The 22,159-nt window shown below is 63.8% G+C and overlaps 3 protein-coding genes across 6 annotated transcripts; 1 reads left to right on the forward strand and 2 right to left on the reverse strand.

Moving 5' to 3' along the window:
• Nucleotides 1–66: 66 nt before the first annotated feature.
• On the reverse strand, nucleotides 67–5,109 carry REEP6 (receptor accessory protein 6). Of its 3 annotated transcripts, XR_005103898.1 has the most exons (7): nucleotides 4,942–5,109; nucleotides 2,220–2,313; nucleotides 1,823–1,961; nucleotides 1,339–1,507; nucleotides 1,020–1,087; nucleotides 367–521; nucleotides 67–324 (listed from the first exon to the last, which is right to left on the reverse strand). XR_005103898.1 is itself a non-coding variant. In XM_037385351.1 (6 exons), exons 1-6 carry the CDS (start codon nucleotides 5,054–5,056, stop codon nucleotides 504–506), a joined length of 603 nt encoding a protein of 200 aa, XP_037241248.1. In that variant the 5' UTR covers nucleotides 5,057–5,109; the 3' UTR covers nucleotides 67–503. The 3 variants fall into 3 exon arrangements, 2 of the variants coding, with proteins under 2 accessions (XP_037241248.1, XP_037241249.1); XM_037385351.1 differs by having other exon boundaries at nucleotides 67–521; XM_037385352.1 differs by lacking the exon at nucleotides 1,020–1,087 and having other exon boundaries at nucleotides 67–521; nucleotides 4,942–5,108.
• A 249-nt stretch (nucleotides 5,110–5,358) lies between these two features.
• PCSK4 (proprotein convertase subtilisin/kexin type 4) lies at nucleotides 5,359–11,776 on the forward strand. Its single transcript, XM_037382525.1, has 15 exons — nucleotides 5,359–5,547; nucleotides 6,046–6,150; nucleotides 6,244–6,339; nucleotides 6,497–6,625; nucleotides 7,302–7,378; nucleotides 7,489–7,577; nucleotides 8,149–8,321; nucleotides 8,401–8,613; nucleotides 8,864–8,964; nucleotides 9,333–9,436; nucleotides 9,581–9,698; nucleotides 9,895–10,074; nucleotides 10,380–10,504; nucleotides 11,126–11,245; nucleotides 11,331–11,776. Exons 1-15 carry the CDS (start codon nucleotides 5,359–5,361, stop codon nucleotides 11,708–11,710), a joined length of 2,199 nt encoding a protein of 732 aa, XP_037238422.1. The 3' UTR covers nucleotides 11,711–11,776.
• A 3,869-nt stretch (nucleotides 11,777–15,645) lies between these two features.
• On the reverse strand, nucleotides 15,646–20,714 carry ADAMTSL5 (ADAMTS like 5). Of its 2 annotated transcripts, none has more exons than XM_037383710.1 (12): nucleotides 20,581–20,714; nucleotides 19,687–19,756; nucleotides 19,454–19,614; nucleotides 18,987–19,047; nucleotides 18,800–18,908; nucleotides 18,577–18,704; nucleotides 18,372–18,495; nucleotides 17,691–17,774; nucleotides 16,958–17,121; nucleotides 16,633–16,876; nucleotides 16,288–16,359; nucleotides 15,646–16,206 (listed from the first exon to the last, which is right to left on the reverse strand). In XM_037383710.1, exons 1-12 carry the CDS (start codon nucleotides 20,640–20,642, stop codon nucleotides 15,893–15,895), a joined length of 1,593 nt encoding a protein of 530 aa, XP_037239607.1. In that variant the 5' UTR covers nucleotides 20,643–20,714; the 3' UTR covers nucleotides 15,646–15,892. The 2 variants fall into 2 exon arrangements, with proteins under 2 accessions (XP_037239607.1, XP_037239608.1); XM_037383711.1 differs by having other exon boundaries at nucleotides 16,052–16,206; nucleotides 16,633–16,896.
• Nucleotides 20,715–22,159: the final 1,445 nt, after the last annotated feature.

A 22,159-nucleotide genomic window follows, 5' to 3' on the forward strand; every position in this document is an offset into this window, starting at 1 on the left:
CCCCGCCCCCACGGCCCCGCCCTCTCGCTCTTAAAGGCGCCGCCCGCAGGGAGCACACGGAGGCGGGTGGTTTGCGGAGCCCTGGGGGTCTCCGGGGGTTTATTGGGGGCAGCAGCGGTGGGGGCTGGGATCGAGTCAGGGGAAGACGGGCCCGGGCCTGGCCTAATGGGACCTGGAATGTGGGACCTGGGACCTGGAGCCTGGGTCTGGCCCAGTGGGGGCTGGGACCTGGGACCCAGGTCTTGGACTTGGGTCTGGGTCTGGCCCAGTGGGGGTTGGGGTCTGGGACTCGGGACCCGGGTCTGGCTCAGTAGGGGCTGGGACCTGGGTCTCGGGACCTGGGTCTGGCTCAGTGGGGGCTGCGACCTGGGACCCGGGCCTGGCATAGGTGGACTAAGGGCCCAAGGTCTGGCCTGGGTGGCTCCAGGCCCAGGCTCGGGGTTGCGGTGCCAGTGCCACTACAGGCCCCTCTCACTTGCTCTTCTCCGCTTCCTGTGCCAGGTTCAGGGCTGCTCTGGAGGCTGCAGGAGACACGGGGACAGTGTTGGAGCCTGTCCCTGGAGCAGTGGCCACCCAGCCAGTGGCCTGGGGATGAGCCCAGCCTGGCCGTGCACCACCATCCCGTTCCCATTCCCTCCCGCTCCTGCCCTCCCCAGGCCTGGCAGGCAGCTCCTGCATCCAGCGGGCTTTGGTTGGGAGCCCCAAGTTGGTGCCAGCACTGAGGAACACACAGACATGGCAGGGCCAAGGGACGACACATGGCTTGGGGGTCTGGCTATGGGGGGTGTTTCTGGCTACGGAGAAGCAGGAGGGCAAGCGCCTGCTCTACCAATGCCAAGGGAGGAAGGGGTGGTTGTGCGTGGGCCACATCAGCATTTGCAAGAGCAGGAGAGTGGTTTGGCCAGTGCCGTGGCCATCCACAGGATTCGGCCAAGTGTCAGGTGGTAGCAGCAAGGCAACCAGCGCAGAACGTCCCCTTCCCCCTTCAGCGGCAGCGGGAACCGCGGCTCTTTACATACAGACAAGCTGAGCTGCGGTGCCACCTCGGCCGTCAGCCGGGCTCTGCTGCTGACCAGAGTCTGCAGGACTGGACCGTGAGGCGCAAAGAGAAGAGAGAGAATTATAGAGAGGAGAGCGAGCCCCCAGCCTGGCTCCTGCCACCGCGGCGGGACGGGGCTGCAGCCGTGAGAGCACGGCCCGTGGTCACAGAGGGACAGCTGCTTGCTGGTAATTAAAGTGAGAGTTGCCTGCATCCCAGTGGAGTTGGGCTGTGCTCCAGAGAAGACAGCCTGCCCCGGACACAGGGAAGGACAGCAGGGACTGGGGGGCCCACGTTACCTTCTCGGGTGATGCTGGAAGCTGTGTCCAGGGCTTTAGCGCTGAGGTTGCCCAGCACGTTGTCCACGGTCTGGTGATGCTTGAGGAACCAGGGCCGGATGATGTTCTGGTAGAGCACCTGTGACCCATTCCAGGAGACGGGGGCCATGCACCACACCAGGAACAGGCACTGCAGGGAGGAGAGACACTCCAGAGCTGGAAGATGGTAAGGCAGGGCCCAGGCTGAGCAAAGCAGCCCCCACAAGAGAGAAGAGCTGAGCTGCTCCAGTCCCAGCTTGGCCCAAAGGCAGCAGCTTCCCAAGGCTGGAGCTCGCTGGAGGTACCAGGACCTCAGCTGATGTGGGAAGCTCCACACTGGACTGTGGCCCCACCGTGGCCACAACCACTGCCCTGATAACAGGGCAGAGCCCATCACACTTGGTTCCTCCAAGTTCAGCCACCAGGTGAAAGGACTGGCCCCAGCAGCCCCTGGCAAAGCTGTTACCTTTCCAGCGTAGTAGAAGGGGAACCAGTAGAGGAAGGTGTCAGAGAAGAACTCTGCTACGCTGAAGATGCCGTACACCACCCAGTATGTCAGCCACGTGGTGTCATCCTCCTTGCTGGAGCTCTCGATGGCTTTGATGCTGCAGCAGGAGAGTGAGAAGGGCACTGCTGCTGCAGTCCTGCTGCCAGGGTGGGCACCTCCTTCCCCAGTCCTCCAAACCCTGGAACAAACCTGCCTACCGGGTGCTGCTGCTCCCAAGCTGGGTCCCAGCATTTTCAGGAAGGTCCTAAGAGCTTCCCAACTGTAACTCCCTGTTTACCAAGGAGACCCTCAGCTAAGGCCAGGGAATGCTCTCCAGATGCTGCAAGGGAGGCTGAGCTGGGACACTGGTACTTACGAGACGTATGCGGGGTAGACGAAGCCAATGAGGTTGCAGAGCAGTGAGGCGCCATAGCCAAACACGAGGTACAGCCCCAGGAATGCCACAGAACCTGCCAGGGGGGACAGAAAGGACCGTCACATGCCTGCTGACATAGATGGTGAGGAGAGACCCCGGCTCAGTCTGCTGAGCAGCTTTCTCATCGCAGTAGTGAGAAAAGGCACATGCTAGGACCCTCTAGTTGGGAATAACAGCCACCATCAGTTAATCCCAGTATGACCCTCTGCACACCAGACCACGGAGTTGCTCAACATGCCATCTGCGCAGCCATGTGGCAGAGTCTGTCGTGGAGTGCAGGTGCTTGCTCATTCCCAAGGGAGCTGCAACCTCCTCCTGTCACTGTTTGTCCCCTCCCTGGCCTGGAAGGGACTTTACTACAATAAACTTGCAAAGCTTTTGACCCGTCGCCAGCCTGGACCTGGGCCAAGGTTGTGGAGATGTCAGAAGCAGAGACTTTTAACACACACCTGTGGTCCAAAGTCAAAGCACCGAGCTTCTCTGTGTGCAGGGCTTGGATCCGCTTGGCATTTTGGTAACGACTGTTCAAGGAAAAGCCTTGCCACCAGAGCCAAGGGCCTGGGGGCAGCTCCCTTCTGCTCCCTAGACACGGCTCCTGCACGTGCTTGTGCTGAGCAGCCGCTGTTCATTAAGAATTCAGCCCCTTGAGAACCAGCAATCCAATCCCACTGCCTTGTTATTAAATGAAATCATTAAAATTAAATGTAAGCCAAGACTTTGGTCATTTGGAGCCTGCCCAGCCCTCAGACAGAGGCCGGATCAGTGGAGCTGGGAGAGCCGGTGGATGTGGGAAGCCAGGGCAAGGAGCCCTTGCTGTCAAAACCGTGGCCACAGGGAAGAGCTCTTGCTCAGGTGTGGGCTCAGGGGGCCCGGAGATGCCAGCCCCCCACAGCTCCCTCCCAACCTGCTGACACACAGACCCTGATGGGGGCAGGAAAGCAGCTTGGGGGGACATGCAGAGCCGGAGTCAAGGGTATTTACAGTCACAGGCCAGCAGCATCTCCCCCACGCTCCGTAAAAACTCCTCCGCCTGCGCAAGCTCTGTGCCCTGCAGCGGGCAGGAAAGCCAGGACTTAACTCGTCTGTGCCAGTGAATTAGAGAAAAGCCCTTGCTTGGGCTCAGGGAATGGATTATCCCCGCTCTGCTCACTGCAGCATTTCTGCACCTTGCTCTGCCCGCCCCCCCCCGGGCACCAACGGGGCTTCGGGTCTTTCCCAGGAGACAGGCAGGAGCAACACGGCTTTGGAGCAATTACAAATCTCCCTTCAAGGAAAACTCCGAGGCAGGTTCAGGCAGCGCTGGGTTTTATTTCCCCCCAGAGCCTTAGGAAGGATTTCACGGGCTAAGTTTAGCCCCCAGAGAAATTTATGTAACAGCAAAAAACCAAGTGAAAGGTTTTGCTTACAAAGAGCTGCTGAGGGGGGTGGCCGGAGCCATCCCACCATGCCTGTCCCAGCAAGGAGGGCAAGCAGACAGCGTGAGGGCCGGCCCCGTGCCTTGGGAAGGAGACACCATCCTCCGGGATGATTTTTTACTCCACCAAAGCCACTGCACGGCTGACCTGGCTGTGCTGCCCAGAGGCCAGGCAAGATGGGCTCCAAACCACAGCCCAGGGGTTGTTCCTGGCTCCGGGGATGCAGAACCGACCCTGCTGGCTTCAAACACAAATCAGGAATTACTCCAGAGCCAGAGGAGGGACAAATCCAGTATTTTTAGTTTAGCAGCAGCTTCTCCTTTCCAGGACAGGGACCGAGAACTCAGGATCATTGCTCTTCAGTGGAAACGGTGCCTCTGTTCCTCCCCTACCCCCAAAAACTCATCAGACCCGAGCACCACCGAAGCCCCCAGACCCTTTTGCTCAGAAGCCGCCCAGCTGCCACACACCACGTCCACACCCAACCTGCTGGCAGTGGCAGGTGCCCGTTCATGGAGCCCTTTTCCCTCTGAGTGGGAAAATGAGCCCCACAGCAGGTAAAGGACCAGGAAATTGCACCGGAAGGTGAAAGGCTGAGGAAGGGGGAAACCAGGAAAGGTTTCATATAAAATAGCAAATTGGAGAATGCGGAGGGGTGTGAATTGGCAGAGAGCAGGACGGGGCCGAGGGTCAGAGCGCGGAGGGGGGTCACGTCATGCTGGGAGGACGCTCCTCCAGGAGATGCCAGCTGGTTTCCCAGGAATGAGCAAACAGGATCGGGTTAACAGCCGGGCCTCTGCCCTCCCGCCGGGCAGGGAGGACAGGGACACTGGGACAGGAGCTCCTGTCCCCAACTGGACAGACCTGCCATGATTTGGGGACTGACCCGACAGACCCCCCTCCGTCAGGGCCAGGCTTCTGCAGGGTCTTGAGGGCCTGGCTGACACCTCAGACATGCAGACCCCACGGGTTTTGGGGTGTGCTTCCCCCTTGGGTCAGTGTGCGGGATTTCACGCCTGCCGAAGGTGAGGACAGGCGGTGCTGCTCCCCTCCCCGGCCCTCATCCCGGCCCTGCTCCGCCAGTGTGCCCAAATGGGGGTCTTGCCCGTGCCCCCTGCCCCCCACAGCCCAGAGGGGCTGCCAGGACACCCCAGGATAGAGGAGAGACCCTCGGAGACCCCCCCAAATGGGAGGGGCGGGAAGGGAGGACCGGGGTGATGGGGGGGACCCGGGGGTGCCGGTCGCACCTGTGGCCAGGTAGAGCCGCTGGACGCCGGTGCGGGCCTCCAGGCGGCCCAGCAGGTCGCCAAGTGGCCCGGGGCGATCGAGGAGGCGCTGCAGGCGCTGCAGCACCGTGCCCATGGCTGCGGCGGCCGCCCCGCTGCCACGGCGCCGGGCCACGGAGGGGCGGGGCCGGGCCACGGGGGGGTGGGGCCACGGAGGGGCGGGGACCGGTTAGAGAGGGACACGGCTAGAGCGGGGAGGGGCGGAGCCAGAGAGGGGGTGGGCGGGGACAGAGCTGAATAGGGCGAGACCAGAGCGCGGATGGACGGGGCCAAAGCCGGGAGGGGGCGCGGCCAGGTCTGGAAGGGGGCGGAGCCAGGCAGCGACTGGCGGGGCGGTGCCGTCGCCATGGCAACACCCGCTCAATGCCCGTGGCCCGGATGGCGGCGTGGTCGAGACCGGCGCTGGGGCTGGTACTGGTGGTACTGGTGATGATGGTGGTCACCGCCGCCCTGCCAGGCCCCACCAAGCCCCACATCTACCTGAGCAGCTGGGCTGTGCGGGTGGCGGCGGGGCCGCGGAAGGCCAGGGACCTGGCCCGCCGGCTTGGCCTTCTCTGCCTGGGCCAGGTGCGGCCTGGTGGGTGGGTGCAGGCCAGACAGCTGCCGCGGTTAGGGGGACAGGGCACACCTGTCGTTGGGCTAGGTGATCTCCAGAGGTCCCTTCCAACCTTGGCCATAGTGTGGTGTGTCCGCCTTCACTCATCCTCTGCTTGTCCCCTCCGCTCATCCCCACCACATGTCCCAGAGCTGGTTTAATTTTAAAATAGGGCATTGAATTATTCCCTCTAATGGTTTTAAACCATTGGATGCAGATAAAAGCATGAGCTTGGCATTGCTAAGCACCTCTGCGTGTGCATGGGTGAGCAAGGAAACCCAAAGGGCACCCCCAAACCTCCCTTGGGAGCCTGCCACATCTCCGAGTGATGCTCTGCTTGTCCTGCCATGTACAACTGACATCCAATGTGTCTGTCTGGTCTCTACAGGCCACACAGAGCTGGCACACGCTCCCACAGCCCGGCTGCTTGTCTAGAAACATTCTCTTACAACAGCTCTTTGCACCGGCAGGTGATGGAGGGAGAGCCTTATTATCATTTCAAACACCGCGGCACCAGGCAGAGAGCCTTAAGCAGACACTGGGGCTGGAATATGCGTCTGACAAAAGAGCCAAAGGTAGGGAGGAGACAGCTGCAGGGACTGAGGCTGCTGCCTGCCATGCTGGGCAGGCTCTGTCTGACACCACCACCGCTGCTGCTTCCTACCCAGGTCCTCTGGTTTGAGCAGCAAACTGTGAAGAGGCGCACAAAGAGAAGCATCAGCGTGGTGCCAACAGATCCTTTGTTCCATCAACAGTGGTACATGGTGAGATTTTACCGCTTTCTCTTCTAATCCTCAAGCAAATCACCTCACCGACACGTAAACAGTACTAATGCTGCCAGTGATGAGGCAGCAGAAGAGTCCCTGAAGGTCACCCGCAGCCTGCTGCCCAGGGGCTGATTAAATGTAATCTGTTTTCCAGAACAATGACATCGATCCTGATCTAAACATCCTCAGTGCTTGGAGCAAAGGGTACACCGGGCTGGGGGTTGTGCTGACCATCCTGGACGATGGGATTGAGAAGGATCACCCGGACCTGTCTGCCAACTATGTAATTACAAGGGGCTGAGCAGCATGGGCTGCATGAACCGGCTCCTTCAGGGTGTGTTGTCTCCTGGGGAGGGTGGGAGCTGGTGCCTTCATCCCACCCATGGGACTCTGCCTCTCTGTGGCTGGATCAAAAGGTTTGGTGTCTCCCGCAGTGTTCTCACATCAAGGAAACGTTACAACTTGTACATGCTCAAATCTCCAAAATAGATGTAATTACAGCAAGCTGCAAAGCCAGTAAAGCTAGTAAATCCTCACGTGCTCTGAGAGCTAAGAGGAAAGGATAGGTACATCTTAGTTGTTTATAACAGCATGGTTTCAGTGATTTGTAGTTCCTCTCTCTTCACCGCGTGGCTGGCAAGGCTCACCCTCAGGTGACTCACCATGCTGGGCTTTCTCACTGGACACAAGCCTGGCCACAATGAAGCAGTACAATGATGTGCAAAGTTACGCTCCTTGAGCAAAACCACGTTTCCAACAACTCCAGGCTGACCTGGGGCAGCTGCTGGGTGCAAAGGGGCCTCCCTTGCCCTCTCCAGGCTGGGCAGGCAGCGAGCTTGTGGGCAGGCAGGGTGATCCACACTGCCAGACACCAGGTGAGGTGCCAGGTGCCTATGCTGAGCAGTCACAGCCTGTGTTGAAAGGCAGTTTGCTCATGCTGGTGCCTCTTTTTGTAATAGGACCCCCTGGCAAGTTATGACTTCAATAACAACGACCCCGATCCCCAGCCCAGGTACACCACCATGGACGAGAACTGGTAAGTTTTTCCTAGCACCCTGTACTGGGTGCTTTATCTCTCTGGGGGATGAGGCTGTCCCAGGCCCCTTCACCCTTCACAGAGGCTGGCTCACAGGCTATGTCCTTCAGGCATGGGACACGCTGTGCAGGAGAAGTGGCGGCTGTTGCCAACAACCAAATCTGCGGAGCAGGTGTTGCATACAACGCCAAAGTTGGAGGTGAGCCATTGCTCCAGTGTGCTGGCAGGAGGAAAGTTGCAAAACAGCTTCAGCATGCTGCGGGGGGGGATGCGTGGCCCCAGGCGGGGCTGCTCTGGGGGGAACCAGGGGCTTGCAGGGAAGCAGAGGGTGTTGCAGTGTTACCACACATCTGGCCATGGTGCAGGGCTCAGCCCTCCTCGGGGGTTTAATGCCCACCATAACACCAGGCTCCCACAGGCAGCACCAGCACCATGCAGGCTCAGGCTCCCCTGCAGAAGCGAGTGTGGCAAATGGGGTTAAAAGCTGAGAGAACTCACCGGCTTAATTGCAAAGGGCTTAAGGAGGAGCTTTGGAAACCACCACATGGCAGCAGCTGTACAGACCTGTGGGAGCCTGATCTCCTTAGGGCAGCGTCATGTGAAAGGGGCTCAAGGCAACTGGGGGGGTGAAGCAGGGGCCAGCAAGAAGGTCCTCAGCACTTACAGTGGTCCTGCATGTGCGAAGCTCCCATCTACCCGGAGTGAGCCAGCATGGCATCCCAAGTGCTGCCGCCTCTTGGACACTGCTGCTCCTTGTCCTGGCCCTGCAGGTGTGCGGATGCTGGATGGTCTCATCACGGACATGGTGGAGGCTCAGTCCCTCAGCCTGCATCCCCAGCACATCCATATCTACAGTGCCAGCTGGGGCCCCATGGATGATGGGAAGACTGTGGACGGGCCAGGTGTGCTGGCTGCGAAGGCCTTCTACAGAGGGGTCAAAAAAGTAAGCTTGGTGCTGGCCTCGGGGACCCCACTGGTGCAAGGACTCCCTGCCCACCCTCCCTCTGCCTCCTCCCTGCCAGGGACGGGGTGGTCTTGGCTCCATCTTCATCTGGGCCTCTGGCAACGGTGGGATCAACTACGACAACTGCAACTGCGATGGCTACGCCAACAGCATCTACACCTTGTCCGTGGGCAGTGTTCTGGCAGGCGGCCAGAGGCCCTGGTACAGCGAGGGCTGCGCTGCCATCCTCACCACCACCTACAGCAGCAGGACCACGAGCGAGGTGCAGATTGTGAGTGCCATGGCAGCTCTGCCGGAGCAGTGACCCTTGGGCAGACACCACTTCCCAGCACAGAGCGGGGTCATCCGAGCCTTCCTTACCTGGGGAGGGAGAGGGGGGCTTTGGTAAAGTGTCTGTGTTAGACTTCAAAAAGCATGAGGGGACCCGGAGGGAGCATTTACTGAAGTTACCCAACTCCAGCCGGTCCTGCCCTCCGCTCCAGCAGCAGGCAATCGTGCCAAGACCCCCCTCTCACCCTCAGGTGACCACCGACCTGCACCACCGCTGCACCAACAAGCACACGGGCACCTCCGCCTCGGCTCCACTGGCCGCAGGAGTGATCGCCCTCGCACTGGAGGCCAAGTAGGTGACATTGTGGCAGCAGGACAGTCCCCGGGGGGAAACCTGGGGCCTCACCAAAACCCTGCAGGAACAAGGAAGGGGGACTTTGCTAGCAGGGAGGTTAGGGGGTGCAGAGCTGAGGTCTACCCGGGCTCTGGTGGGGCGGCATCTTCTCCCAAGACAATGTGGCAGAGTGGCCAAAGGCAGAAGGAGAGTTGTCCTCTGGAGGTCTCTGTTGCTCCCATTTCAGCAGCACAGGAGGTTGTGAGGGGACCAGCTCGGACTCAGACAGCTAACTCACCCATGTCAGAAGTTAAAAGAGCCAAATCTTACCCTCAAAAGCTAACCCAAAGCAGAGACCTCTGTCCCCAAGTCCTCCTTGCTTCCAGCCCAGCACTGACCTGGCGTGACCTGCAGCATCTCGTCGTCAGGACCTCCAAGCCCACTCACCTGCAGGCAGAAGACTGGGCTGTGAATGGGGCTGGACGCAAGGGTGAGCTGGGGACTCAGCCGCTGCCTGCGGGGAGCCGTGCTGCCCCTCAAACTCCTGCCAACCAACCTGGGGCAGGAGCCCCCGCTGTGGTCTCAGCGCGGGGGGGGCTCACGTGTCCTCTCTTGGGGGGCATCTGCTTTTCAGTGAGCCACTACTACGGCTACGGGCTCCTGGATGCTGGTCTGCTGGTGGAGATGGCCAAGGCATGGACAGGAACTCAGCCTCAGCAGAAGTGTTCGGTCAAGGCGCTTCATGCCCCTCAGTAAGGGACAAGACCCCCTGGGTCTGACCTCACACAGGGACTTGCTTGCAGCAAAGTCACGCTGTGCCCGTTGCAGGAACAGGCTGCACAGCTCCTGCTGTAGCCACAGGGCTGTGCTTAGAGGTTGTGGTGGAGGGCAGGACGCCCACGGAGCGGGAAGAGACGCCCTTACCTCTCTCTGTCTTGTACTCGACAGGACCATTGGCTCCAAGCTCACCGTCTCTACAGATGTCTCCTTCTGCTCTGGGAGGACCAAGTGCATCCGCTCGCTGGAGCACGTCCAGGTCCAGCTCTGTCTGAGCTACAGCCGCAGAGGGGACCTGGTGATCGCTCTGACCAGCCCGATGGGGACTACGTCCACGCTGGTGACCGTGCGGTAAGGGGGCTCTGCGGGCCCACGGGGAGCATGTTGCAGTGAGCCTTACCAGCTGCTGGGGGGCACAGGAGGCTCCCCATCTCACAGCCTCTCCCGGGGCCAGGAGACTTCCTGACAGTGAGGTGGCTGCTTCTGGCCCCCGCAGGCAACAGGCTCACTGTGCCCAAAACTCCTCTGTGGCCCCTGCCATGTCTTTGTGATGCCTGCTCATACCAAGATCAGGGTGACTCTAGGGTCCCCTGGAGCCGCATCCCACCCCTCCAGCCCCTGAGGCTGTCACTGAGCTCTCCTCCCCTCTCCTCCAGCCCATATGACACCAGCCAGCAGGGCTACAAGGACTGGACCTTCATGTCCACCCACTTCTGGGACGAGAACCCCAATGGGACCTGGGTGCTCCAGCTAGAGAACAAGGGCGATGCCTATAACACAGGTGGGTGTGGGGGTTGCTGAGGGAGTGAACCCCTTTTACTGGGGTCATAGAATCACAGCGTGGTCAGGGTTGGAAGGGGCCTCTGAAGATCATCTAGTCCAACCCCCTGCTCAGGCAGGGTCTCCTAGAGAAAGTTGCACAGAGTTGTATCCAGGTGGGTTTTGAATGAGGAGATGCCACAGCCTCTCTGGGCAGCCTGTTCCAGTCACCCTTAGAAAAAAAAAGGTTTTCCTCATAAGAAGTTCCATCTGACTGTGTTGGAGTCTGTGCCTGTTGCCCCTTGTCCTGTTGCTGAGCTCCACTGTAAAGAGCCTGGCCCCACCTTCTTGACACCTGCCCTTAAGTTACCCGGTACCCAGTTGTTCTTTGTTCTTCCTTCCCCCACACTGATAATCAACTTGTTGGCTTGTCCTCATCCTGCTCCTCCCAGGCATGCCAGCCCTCTTTTTCTGCCCAACCATGGTTGCTTGGTTTGAGGGTCTCTCGGGCCAGCACATGGGCATGGCATGTTCTCCCACACACAGCCCCAAAGCTTCCAGCCCCCCAGCTTGCACATCCCAGGCGCTGGAGGGTGGGAATGTGGCTGCCACCAGCACCAAGTGTTGTCCCTCCTGCCCCCAGGTCTGCTGACCAGCTTCATCCTGCACCTCCACGGCACAGACGAGGACATGGTGGCCAGGCGCTTTGCAGCCTCTGCTGTGGACAAATGCATCAGGCGGGACGCGCAGGGAGCCTGCGAGGGTGAGCAAGTCTTCAGGCAGGAGGGGACAGTCCTCTCTGCCCTGGATGGCCCCGCAGCCTGGCTCACACCACCATCCCTCCACAGAGTGCAACGGCTCTTCATACGCCTACCAGCGCTCCTGCCTGCCCTACTGCCCTCCACGCTCCTACAGCCGTACCTGGAGAGCCAGTGCCACAGCCATGGCCCGCGTCTGTGCCAGCTGCCACCCCTCCTGCTACACGTGCCAGGGCGCTTCGGCCAACAACTGCACAGCCTGTCCCTCCTCCTGCACCTTCGACGAGCTCACCCACTCCTGCTCCCCTCCGCAGGGCTTCCCCTCCGAGGAGCGGCTGCAGGGTGGCCGTCTCCCTGTCTTCATCTGTGGCAGCCTGATCCTCTCAGCCGGCCTTTATGTCACATATCGTGTGGCCTTTTGCTGTGTGAAAGGTAGCGCCTGCTGTCCCCGGGTTGGAAGGTCAGTGTGACACCAGCCTGGGGTGCAGGGACACAGGCTGCTGGATCCCAGCTTGGGACAGAGCTGCCCTCCCCTGACTTTCAAAATAAACTGGTTGTTGCCTCTCCAAAGGGTGACTTCCCTTCCCAGCAGCGCCCAGGCCAATCCCACCCCGTGTCCAGCTCTGTGCAGCAGCAGAGATGGGGAGATGGCTTCCCTGCCTTGCCCCCCCGCCCCAGCCCCCAGGGATCCAAGCCGTGCAGGGGGCCCAGCCTGGCACACTGCTGCAGGGCAGCTATTCCCAGAAGGGCCGGGCTGCGTGGCTGGCAGCCCTGTGTCCTTGGTGAGGCACAGGGGGCCGTGGGGAGGAGGAGATGTGACTTCTCTCCAAACAGCTGCGCCCGAGCAACACAGCCAGCCCCTCCAGCGCCAGCCATCACCCCACGCAGCCTCTGGCAGAGGGCTCGCAAGCACTGCCTGGGGAGAACAGCCTGGACACGCACCGCTGCTGCACGGCATGCTCCCCGGTTCTTGTCAACCAGCAGCCTTTAGCCCTTAAAAAAGGGGTCCCAGGGTTGCTGCATCCCAGGGCTGCCCTACTGTCCCCCTCACCCGCAGCGAGTGGGGACAAATGCCCTCAGCCCTCACCGTCCCATTAGGGCTGGCAGCAGCTGCGCCCCGGCACGCAGCACGGCACCAGGCAGGGCTGGGACGGGCATGGGGAGAGCTGCCAGCTGGGGCCCTCCCAAGGGACATCGGCACCAGGCCAGGCTCAGCCTCCCAGCCGCAGCACCCCGGCTGTCCAAGGACACGGCCGCAGCGTGGCAGGGTGGGGGCAGTTTGTCCTGTCCCCCCCATGCCGGCTGTGCCATCCCCGAGTGTGGGGTGCTTGCACAGCTGAGGGAGTAACAGGATGAGAGCGAGACCTTTGTCTGAGTGTGCAATCACCACAAAAAAACCCTTGGCCAGACCTCACAGAGCACAGGCAGGGGCGCCACGATGAAGCTTTTCCTCAAAAGGCAGCTGAGAGCAAGGGGCTCTCCCCGGTGGGACCCCCAGCCCTGGCCCAGCTGGGACCCAGGCCAAGGGAGAGCCCTGGGGGCAACAGCTTTGCCAAAACACCATCCAGCCCCGTGCTGCAGGATGGGTAGAGCCTGGATGTACCAGGCACATGTCCCACGGCAGCACCAGCCCCACCGCGGTATCTCCTCCATCCCACTCCTCTGCCAGGGCTGGCCCAGTCCTCAGCGGGCAGCCTGCGGTGCTGGAACCCGATTGTGGTGCACAGAGGGAGACGGGGATAGGGGAGGGTTGTGCCTGGAGGGGGGACAAGGGCAGCTCAGCCCACCCTGCCCTCCTCAGCCCTCAGCAGCCAGCTGAGCTGTCCCAGCAGCAGGGAGAGGTGCGGCAGTTCCTCGTCCCGTGGGTCCCACCACCACCTCGGCACCAGGAGCCTGTTGGCAGCCTGGGGAGAGTGAACACTGGCCATGGAGGAGCCATGGCAGCTGCGGTGCTGCCGGGGGGACAGTGCACACAACCCCCCCACCATGAGAGCCAGCACTGCCAGTACCTGGGCAGGGAAGCCCTGGCGGTGCAGGGCCACCGTCTTGGCCAGGTCCCTGCCCAGGTGAGTCAGGTCCCTCCAGCAGCAGCCCCAGGCACAGAGGTGGTCCCAGTGGGACCAGTCCCTGCCACCCTGGAGGTCCCCAGCTGGGCTTCACCAAGGCCATCACCAGATCGGCTTCTTCTTGGGGTCCAGCACATCCAGGACCTTCTCGGCACAGTCCTGCTTTGTGGTTGTGAAGATGAAGATCTGGGGGAAGGGGCAGAGGTCCCTGCACAGGCTGCCCGAGTGCCCCCGTCACCCCGATGCAGCGGCACCCCACCAGCTCCCCATGGACCCCGGGGAAATGTGGGGGCTCTGGGTACCTCGTAGGGCTTGGAAAGGCTCCCCAAGAACGGCTGCACATGGGGATGCGGCTTCACATGGACCTAGAAGGAAACAGCATCTGCAGGAAGCCCCAGAAAAAACACCAGCAACCACGTCCTGACACCAAGGTGATGGCCAAGAGCAGGACCAGCACCCCGAGTAGGATCCCAGGCGTCCCTCAGCCACCCTCTCCCCTGGATTTCAGGCAGTGGGCCCCCTTCCCCTCAGCTTACAAGGAGAGGACAGCGGCACAGAGGCCGTGTGGACAACGCAGCTCTTCATTGCCATCCAGCGGCCCCAAGCCACAGCCCTCCATGCCAGACCCCCCCCCATCCCCACTGGAGACCCAGCACCCAGCTATCCTGACCCCAGCACCCACCTTGTAGGCATCTCCCTGGCAGACCACGGTGACCGCAGCACCCCACAAGCACCAGGAGCAGCCCGGGGTCCCCTCCTGCAGCCAGTGAGCAACGTCAGACCCCCAACCCCAGGGCTGCAGCCCCCCCGCCCCCTCCCAGCTCCGGGACAAGGGCATGCTTTGACAGGCTGCAGGTCTTCTGGGGACCATCGCTGCTGGGACCAGCCTGGCTGGAGGAAGGCAGAGGGTCAGTGGTGCTGGGGGGGGGGGGGGGGGGGGGGGGGCACTGCAGGGACCTCCTCTCTTGGGCACCCAGCACACATCCACAGGGAGCCATGAGAAGCAGGCACTTGGGGAACAGAGGGGTCCTGGCAGCACAACGGGGGGTGACCCCCCTTCCCCAGGTAGGGATTGCCCAGGGGGGCACACGCTCACCCCTTCCCCCAGAGCAGGGGGAGCAGACACCAGCCTGCAGTGGTCCCCTTTGAGTCACAGCTTCACCAGCCAGACCTTCCTGGGGGTCACAGGCACCAAGAGAGGGACATGGGACATGCTCCCAGGGGTCCCAGCCCCACAGCGGGCAGTGCTCCCCCTGGTTCCGTTCTCTCTGCCAGCTCTTGGCACGTTGGCAAGCACCAGCCTCGGTAGCCAAGAGCCCCCGATGCATCTCTGCTCTCCCTGCAGGGTCTCTGCACATGGGGGAAGTGTCCCCAAACCCACCATGGGACAGCCACGTGGGGAGACCCCACACTCAGGGTGCCCAGAGGTGACAGCGCAGAGCCCCAGCCCTGGGGCTGCTCACATTCGTTGCACCAGAAGAGCTCCTGGAGCTGGGGGTGCTGTCCTGGGGACCCCCAGGAGCACAACAGCCAGCATACCCACCCCACCCAGGAAAACCCCTAGCAACCCCAAACCAGCCACGGGACAGGGTGGTGGGTGGGAGGGGGCATTTTATAGGGTGGAGGCACTTTTCAGCCCTAATCACTCCAAGGCACCTGCGCTCCAGAGCACACGGCATCACTCAGGCTTTACTGGGACCAGCTGGGGAGCCCAGTACAGAGCCCCAGCTGCACACACACACACACCCCTCCCCCAGGCTCATCTCTGGCTTCTGGTGATTAATTACCCGATGTGCTAAGGACCCTCCTGGGCTGGGAGCTGCTACTCCTGCCCCCCCAATACACCCACCCTGGGTACCCTCCAGCTGTGCCCAGTCTGGGAACAGTCACCAGTGCCACGAGCTGGGAGAGCTCAGCTCTTCCCCAGCACCAGCTCCAAACCCCACCCTGGCTGGGTGCGAGATCATCCCAGGAGCCCCGAGTGGGTGCTGTACCCTGGGGTGCCCAGTATAGCCCCCCCAGGCACATCCCATCCCTGCGTGGGCCCCGCGGCTGTGCCCGCCAGCCCCTGGGTTGGGTTACGGATGAGGGGGCTCCGGCACAGGGAGGGACCCACTCGCCTCCGCCGGAAAAGAGATAAGCAGCAGGTCCCTGACCTCGAAAGGCAGTGCCTGGCGGGTGTCCATCCCAGGGACATGCTGCTGGGCGGCCACATGGCGCCGGGGGCTCAGCACGGGGACACGGGAGGCGACCCCCTACCCGGGCACCCTGTGGTGGGGATGGCATGGGATGCCATGCGCCAGCTCCAGCCAAGAAGGGGCACACAGCGAGCAAGGTGATATACGGGTTTATTTTCTGCAAAAATAAAATAAATTACCGCCCTCCTTCATGCCCCCCCCCCCAGCCAAGTCAGCCCCATGGACGGTGAGATGCCCAGCACGGGGCAGAGGGCAGGACGGGGGTGTCCCTGGGGGGCCTGGCCCCTCTACAGCCATGGAAAGGGCTCAATGCACCGCAGAAGCATTTCCAAACCCCGGGGACCCACCGGCTGCTCCCTCCCCAGGTGATGGAGCCTGGTGGGGGATCTCAGGGTGGCTGGGGCTGGGGGCAGTGCCGGGCTGCCTCCCGCACCAGCCGGTCCTCGCGGGGCGTCCACGGCCGGGCGTAGCCATCATCCTGCAGCAGGATGCGGTTGAGCGTGTGCTCGTAGTTGACGTGCCGCCGTGCCATCAGCAGGTACTGGCCGCCCTGCCGGAGTGGGGGGCAGCCGCAGGTGTTGGGCACCCACAGGTACTCCCGGCGCACCAGCGGGAAGCGGTGTCGATACGGCGTTTGCACCTCCACCTCGTAGCGTGTCTCCTGCCCTACCAAGCGCCGCGCCAGGATCCGGCCCTGGAAGACTGTGGGGCGGGCACGGGGCACCCTGAGCCAGGCACATCCCCCAGCATCACCCCGAGCCCCTTCCCAGTCCCGGGGCTCACCGAAGTCGCTCTGGCAGAAGTGTCGGATGCGCTGAGAACGTCCCTTGGTCGGGCGGCACCTCCCGCATCGCCCTGTGGGGGCAAAGCTGCAGCAGTTTAGGGGAGAGAGGGGACATGGCACCCCCAAAACCCCCTCCTGCAGTGGTGGGAGGGGGCATTGAGGGTCCATAACCCATAAGGAGAGAGGGGACACACCGCTCCTGTGACTCCTGGGGATGGTTAAGTCAGGGGGCCCTTTTTTAGGGCCCCATCTCATTTTTGCCCCTGGGGCTCTCTGAGACACCCCCTACAGCAGAGACCCCGGGCGGTGGGGGGCTTTGGGGATCCCTGTGAGGCAGCAGGCACCTGCGGCAGCCCCGTCCCAGCTCCAGCCAGGGGGGCTTCTTGGTGGCAGCTCCGTGGCAGAGCCCCTGGGCTGGGGCAGTGGCACGGGGGCTGGGGTGACCAGGGGCTCCTGGGGAGGGGGGCTCCCAGCCCCCCGGGGCTGGGGCTGCCGCAGGGGGCTGGCATCACCATGGCTGGGCTGGGGGTGCCTGCGGGGCAGCCAGAACTCGTACTCGATGCCAGGGTTGTGCTCCTGCAGCAGGACCTGCACGGGCAGGGGCAGAGCTAAGGGGAGCGATGGGGGCTGGCTGCCCCCCCCCCCCCCCCATGCCACCTCTGCCCTCACCATCACGTGCAGATCCTCATCAGTGGGCCCGGGAGCCTCCAGGCTCTCGGTGCCGTTGGGGGCTCGGGTGTAGCGCAGCTGGGTGCCAGCCACCTCATAAGGCCCCGGCCAGGCAATGGACCAGTCCCCGTTGAGCACGTAGCGCCCATCGCTCGTCATCAGGACTGCGGGCAGGAGTGTGTCCGGGGGCCGAGCACCACACGGTCCCCGGGACCCCCGTGCTGGGCTGGGGGGCAGCCCTGATGCCTGGGTCCCCACCAGAGGCCTCTCCCAGAGCAGGGAGGGCAGTGTGGGCTGAGAGAGCTGCGGTTGGGGCTCGGGAGAAATCTGCTTTCTTGTAAGATCTTGGCTTTGGTCCCAAGCTGGAGCCAAACCCTGGTGCACAACTCCCCCCACCCCACCCCACCCCACAAGCCCTGGTCCCAGCTGGGGACAGGGCCCTGCCTGCATCGGGACGGAGGATTTGGGGGGGTCTGGGGATGGGGGGTCCCAGTCTTGGTCCCGTGGTGGCTGTCCTGGCCCCGCTCCAGCTCAGCCCTTCCTGAAATCCATGGCCGTGGCCTCTGGAAAATTGCCCTGAGTGCTGGCGAGTTCACTGAACCCATGATGCTCAAAACAGCATCCAAGCGGGGAACCGGCACGGCACGGCACGGCCACCCCCTGCCCTGCCCTGCCTGCACCCATGGGTGGCACCAACCAGGACCGACTGGGACTGAGACAGGATATGTCCTACCGAGGTAGTTACGGCTCTTGTCTGTCACCTTGATGTGGGTGGCCCCAGCCGGGATCGTGGTCACGTTCATGTACCCAAAATAACCTGGGGCGGGGGGAATGTCAGAGTTAGGGCAGAGCCAGGGCATGGCCCAAAGGGACAGCCTGGGGATGGGGAAGGGGGACAGAGTTGGGGGGACCAGGCACAGAGGAGCTCCGGGTCTGGGGCAGCACCAGCAGCATCAACCCTGCCAGGCCCCAGGTGCTGGGACAACTGGGGGACCTGACGATGGCCCTGGGGTGCCATCCAGGGCTGTCTTCCCTCACCAGCACCATCATCCCCACAGCCTGGCTAGGAACCCCATGGACACTGGATGTGGCCACGAGGACCCTGGGTGCCCCCAGGGACCCCTGAATGCCCCTGGGGACCCCAGAGGACCCCCCTGGAGGAGCAACACCCTCATCAATGAGGCAAAACCACCCTGGTGAGGAGTCTCCTCCAAGCCTGCTGTCCCTGTCCCTGCGCATTGGGTCAGGAATGGATCAGGGACGATGCCCCAGTGGCGACGGGGGAGATGGAGAGGGGACGGGGTGACAGGGGACCCAGGCGATGCCTTGGGGACACAGATGGGGGACGGGAGGACAGGGAGCCAAGAGCCAAAGCATTCACCCATGGAGGGGGCCGGGGCAATGGTTCATTCACCGGAGGAAGGGTCCGCGCCCTGGAAGAGGCGGTGCACGAAGAGACACATTTCATGGCCACCACCGCACTGGCCGCAGGCGTCAGACCGCGTGCCCGAGCCCAGGATCCCATCGCAGCCCACGCTCTGTGGGGAGCCAAGACCCAGCCTCAGGGTGGGGGGGCTCAGAGCCAGGGGCTCTGGGGGTCCCAGCCCCACATCACCCACCAGGCAGCGCCCACCGACGCAGAGGTCCGGGGAGCCAGGGCTGCAGCGGGTGCCGTCCAGCACCCGGCCGAAGGTGTAGTAGAAGTTGTGCCCCATGGCCAGGCAGTTGAGGTCGCAGACATTGGGGGCTGCCAGAGCCGGGTGGGAAGGGAAGGGGGTGATGCCGGTGGCAGCCATGGCCCCTGGCTAGCCTGGTGATGCCACCCACCACCCTGGGGCTCACCTCCATGGAAGGGCACCCAGCGGTACCGCACCGGCGTGCCCAGGACAGGCTTGTTGTCATAGAGGGAGCATTGCATGGCACGGAAAGGCACCGAGCCGCTGGGGCAGCCCTGTGGGAGCAGCAGGATGGAACCCCAGGGGTCCAGGGCTGGTGGCCATGCCAGTGCCGTGGCCTTCCCAAGGCTTACCTGGAGCTGGCAGAGCCGGTACTGCCGTGGGTCACCTGTGCACGGCTCCTCCTCAGTGGACCTACAGCCACAACATCACCACGGTGGGGCAGGGACATGGCCCCGACGGAGCATCCCTGCCTGCACCCCGTGTCCCCTACTGGGACTCCCCCCGGCTCCGGGGCCACCAAGCCACCGAACTAGTGGCAATGCATCCCCCCAGGGGAGCAGGAGAGGGGACCACGATGTCCCAGCACACGGGGCCACATCCTGCCAGAGCTGCACCCCAGGATGGAGGCACCAGGGTCCAGCTCCCCCCATTCCTCCCCCTCTGAAACCAGGCTGGAATATGGCCAAAGCACACAGGGACACATGTGGGAGGTGGTGGCAGAGCCTTGCCGCGGGATTTGGGTGCCACGTGGGACTTGGGGGGTGCGGGGGAGTGGGGACACCCCGGGGGGGGCCATGCTGCCCTGTGCACCACTCACCGCAGGCACCTCCGGGTGCGGACGGTGACGCCATCCCCGCAGGAGCTGGAGCAGGGGGTCCAGGGTCCCCAGGGCCCCCAGGCGCCCGGGGCCAGCTGCCGGCGGGGCTGAGCAGGGGCTGGGGGCTCGGGGATCCCCGCCAGTGTCCCCAGGGCTGGGCCCTGCACGAAGGTGACAGTCAGCGCTGGGCTGCGGCAGCCCGGGGGTGCCGTCGCACACCCCAAACCCCTCACCTGTGCTGTGCCAACGCTGCAGCCCAGGCTGAGCCAGGCCAGGAGCAGCAGCTGCCACGGCCACCGGCACCTGCGGGAGCAGAGACCCCTGAGCCCCACTGTCCCCAGGGTGGGGGGGCTCCAGTGGGGGGTCCCCACGGGGACCCCACGAGGGGGAAGGAGGCACAATGGAGGTGAGATGAGACACAGCTGGGGGTCCCCCGGTAGCACCAGGGGGGATGTAGGGGCCGGTGCCACCCAGCACCCAGGAGTGGGGTCGGGCAGGTGGGTGCAGCCGAGTGGGCGACGCCAGGTCCCACACACGTGCCCCGGTGGCGGCGGGCACAGGCCAGGCCCCCCGCACCCGCAGCCCCGGGCTCGCTGCCTGCTGGGACAGGACCAGACCTGCGCAGCAGGGCCGGCACCTCGCGTCGCACCCCGATCCGGATCCGGCCCCGCCGTGGGGCGAGTGGGATGGGGGGGGGGGGGTGTGTTTGCGTGGTCCTCCCCCATCCCCCACCCTGGGTTCCAAAGCGCTTGACCCTGCAGCCCCCCAACCCAGGGGTGTCGGGGGGGGTGCTGAGGTCCCAGCCCCGTGGTGGGGAATCCCCCGGCCCAGCCGGTTCCCCCCACACCCCCGCAGCTCCCACGAGGGTTGCGAGTGGCTGCCCGCAGCCCCGGCCGCTTGCCCCCCGCCCCCCGCGGAGCAGGGATGGCGGGTGGTCGCGGTGCCGTCGCTCCGAGGATGTGTGCGGGGGGGTTCGGGTGATGCCCAGACCCCGCTGGCAACCGGGGGGCACGGCGTGCCTCAGTTTCCCCCAGGAGCGGAGCTGACCCCGGGCAGGGGGGGTGGCGGAGTTGTTGGCGGGGGGGAGGGCAGTACCGCGAGGGTTTAAGCAGAAATCGGGACCTTACCCGGCATCGTGGGGTCCCCCGGAGCCTCCCCGAACCCCCCACCCGGCCATGCCGCCCCTCATCCGGGGTGTCCTGGCGGCTCAGTCCCGGCCCCGCGGCGGGGAGGGGGGACCCGGGACGATCGGGCATCGCCTGCGCAGCTCCGGGGGGGGCCGGGCGAGGCTTCCCCCCCCCCGGCTCGCCTCCCGTCCCTCCCCGCCGCGTTATTAATATCCAGCCCCAAAGGTGCGCCCAGCCCTCCCCGGCCGCCCGTTAACCCTTTGGGGTCCGGAGCTTTGGTGGGCGAGGGGGGCTGCAGCGGGGAAGGTGCAAATGGACCCCCTCAACCCGTGCTCATCTTGATCCCGGACCCTCCCAGTACCCCCCGGTGCTGGGCATCCCGGGCGGGGCGGGGCTTAGTCACACAGGGGGTCCCCACTTAGCCATCAGTAGAGGCTGCTGGGGGGGGCTTGGTGTGCCAGGGGCTTCCCACCCAGCACCCAGCACCCTTGGGTTCACAGGGCAGCCGCACGCACCCCCAGCCCGGAGCTGAAGGGGTTACAGCACCAGGGTGGGGGTGTCCCTTGGGGTGCCCCAACCCCAGGGCAGAGCAGAGTGGGCAGGATGGGCCCGGGGTGCGCAGGGGATGAACTCCCCGCACGGTACATCCAGGACACAGGCAGCGGGATGCTCTACAAGCGCGGACTGCTCCTGGGAGAGGTAATCCCCCCTGCCCCATCCCTGCACCCCTCACCCCAGCCAGCACCCCGACCCCGCTGGGCACCCACCGGTGTCACACACCCGCATCCTGCAGGACTGCAGGGGGTCCCCGAGGTGTCTTGCTCTGAGGGGGACCCACTACATCCCCTCCAGGGAAGGGGAAACTGAGGCAGGGGGAGTGGCAGAGCAGATGGGGGGCTTGGGGCAGCACCAGCCGGGTCCCCTGGGCTCCTCGGCCCCCTGGGAAGGGCCCGCAGCTGGGCACCCCGACACCCAGCACCCACTTCTGCCGTGGCTTCTCACCCTGGGTGCCAGCGGCTCATTCCTGAGGGACCATCCTTGCAGGGTGCCTTTGGGTGCTGCTACCAGCTGATGGAGGTGTCCAGCGGCAGGGTCTACGCAGCGAAGGTCATCCCACGAGCCCGGCTGGCTGCGGTGGGCATCGGGAAGAGGGTGAGTCTGGGACGACACACAGAAAGTCTCCAGGGATGGGGGGGGGGGGGGGGGGGCAGCGCCTACAGGGACCCTGCAGAGCCCCTGCTTGCCCCTTCTCCCTCCTTCTGGGGTCGCTGGGTGGGTTCCCATCCCTGTCTCCCCAAGGGTGTGTGCTAGGGGTCCCCAGATCCAGAGGGTTCCCCGCGGGGGGGCTGCCGGGCTCGTGCCGATGCAGGTGGAGCGGGAGCAGGAGCTGCACAGCCGCCTGCGCCACTGGCACGTTGTCCACCTCCACCATCACTTCGCTGACCGCAGCCACATCTACCTGCTGCTGGAATACTGCAGCCGGCGGGTGAGCGAGCAGCGACCCCCCAAACCCGAGTCGTCCCCCGCTGCGGCTTCACCTGGCCCCACGCTGGCTCCTGACTCTGTCCCCAGTCCCTCG

Source organism: Falco rusticolus, chromosome 4 (genome assembly GCF_015220075.1).
Source record: "Falco rusticolus isolate bFalRus1 chromosome 4, bFalRus1.pri, whole genome shotgun sequence".
NCBI classification, from domain to species: Eukaryota; Metazoa; Chordata; class Aves; order Falconiformes; family Falconidae; genus Falco; species Falco rusticolus.

What these genes read in the sequence shown, in the direction of transcription:
- REEP6 (XM_037385351.1), bottom strand. Translation starts at nt 5,056, where the DNA reads ATGGGCACGGTGCTGCAGCGCCTGCAGCGCCTCCTCGATCGCCCCGGG. An exon ending in GCGGCTCTACCTGGCCACAG is followed by an intron (nt 2,314 to 4,941) that starts GTGCGACCGGCA and finishes CCCCCCTGGCAG; the next exon opens with GTTCTGTGGCATTCCTGGGG. An exon ending in CCTTCTACTACGCTGGAAAG is followed by an intron (nt 1,508 to 1,822) that starts GTAACAGCTTTG and finishes TCCTCCCTGCAG; the next exon opens with TGCCTGTTCCTGGTGTGGTG.
- ADAMTSL5 (XM_037383710.1), bottom strand. Translation starts at nt 20,642, where the DNA reads ATGAGGGGCGGCATGGCCGGGTGGGGGGTTCGGGGAGGCTCCGGGGGA. An exon ending in CGCACCCGGAGGTGCCTGCG is followed by an intron (nt 19,048 to 19,453) that starts GTGAGTGGTGCA and finishes TTGTGGCTGTAG; the next exon opens with GTCCACTGAGGAGGAGCCGT. An exon ending in CTGGGTGCCCTTCCATGGAG is followed by an intron (nt 18,705 to 18,799) that starts GTGAGCCCCAGG and finishes CGGCTCTGGCAG; the next exon opens with CCCCCAATGTCTGCGACCTC.
- PCSK4 (XM_037382525.1), top strand. Translation starts at nt 5,359, where the DNA reads ATGGCGGCGTGGTCGAGACCGGCGCTGGGGCTGGTACTGGTGGTACTG. An exon ending in CCACGAGCGAGGTGCAGATT is followed by an intron (nt 8,614 to 8,863) that starts GTGAGTGCCATG and finishes TCTCACCCTCAG; the next exon opens with GTGACCACCGACCTGCACCA. An exon ending in TCCACGCTGGTGACCGTGCG is followed by an intron (nt 10,075 to 10,379) that starts GTAAGGGGGCTC and finishes CCTCTCCTCCAG; the next exon opens with CCCATATGACACCAGCCAGC.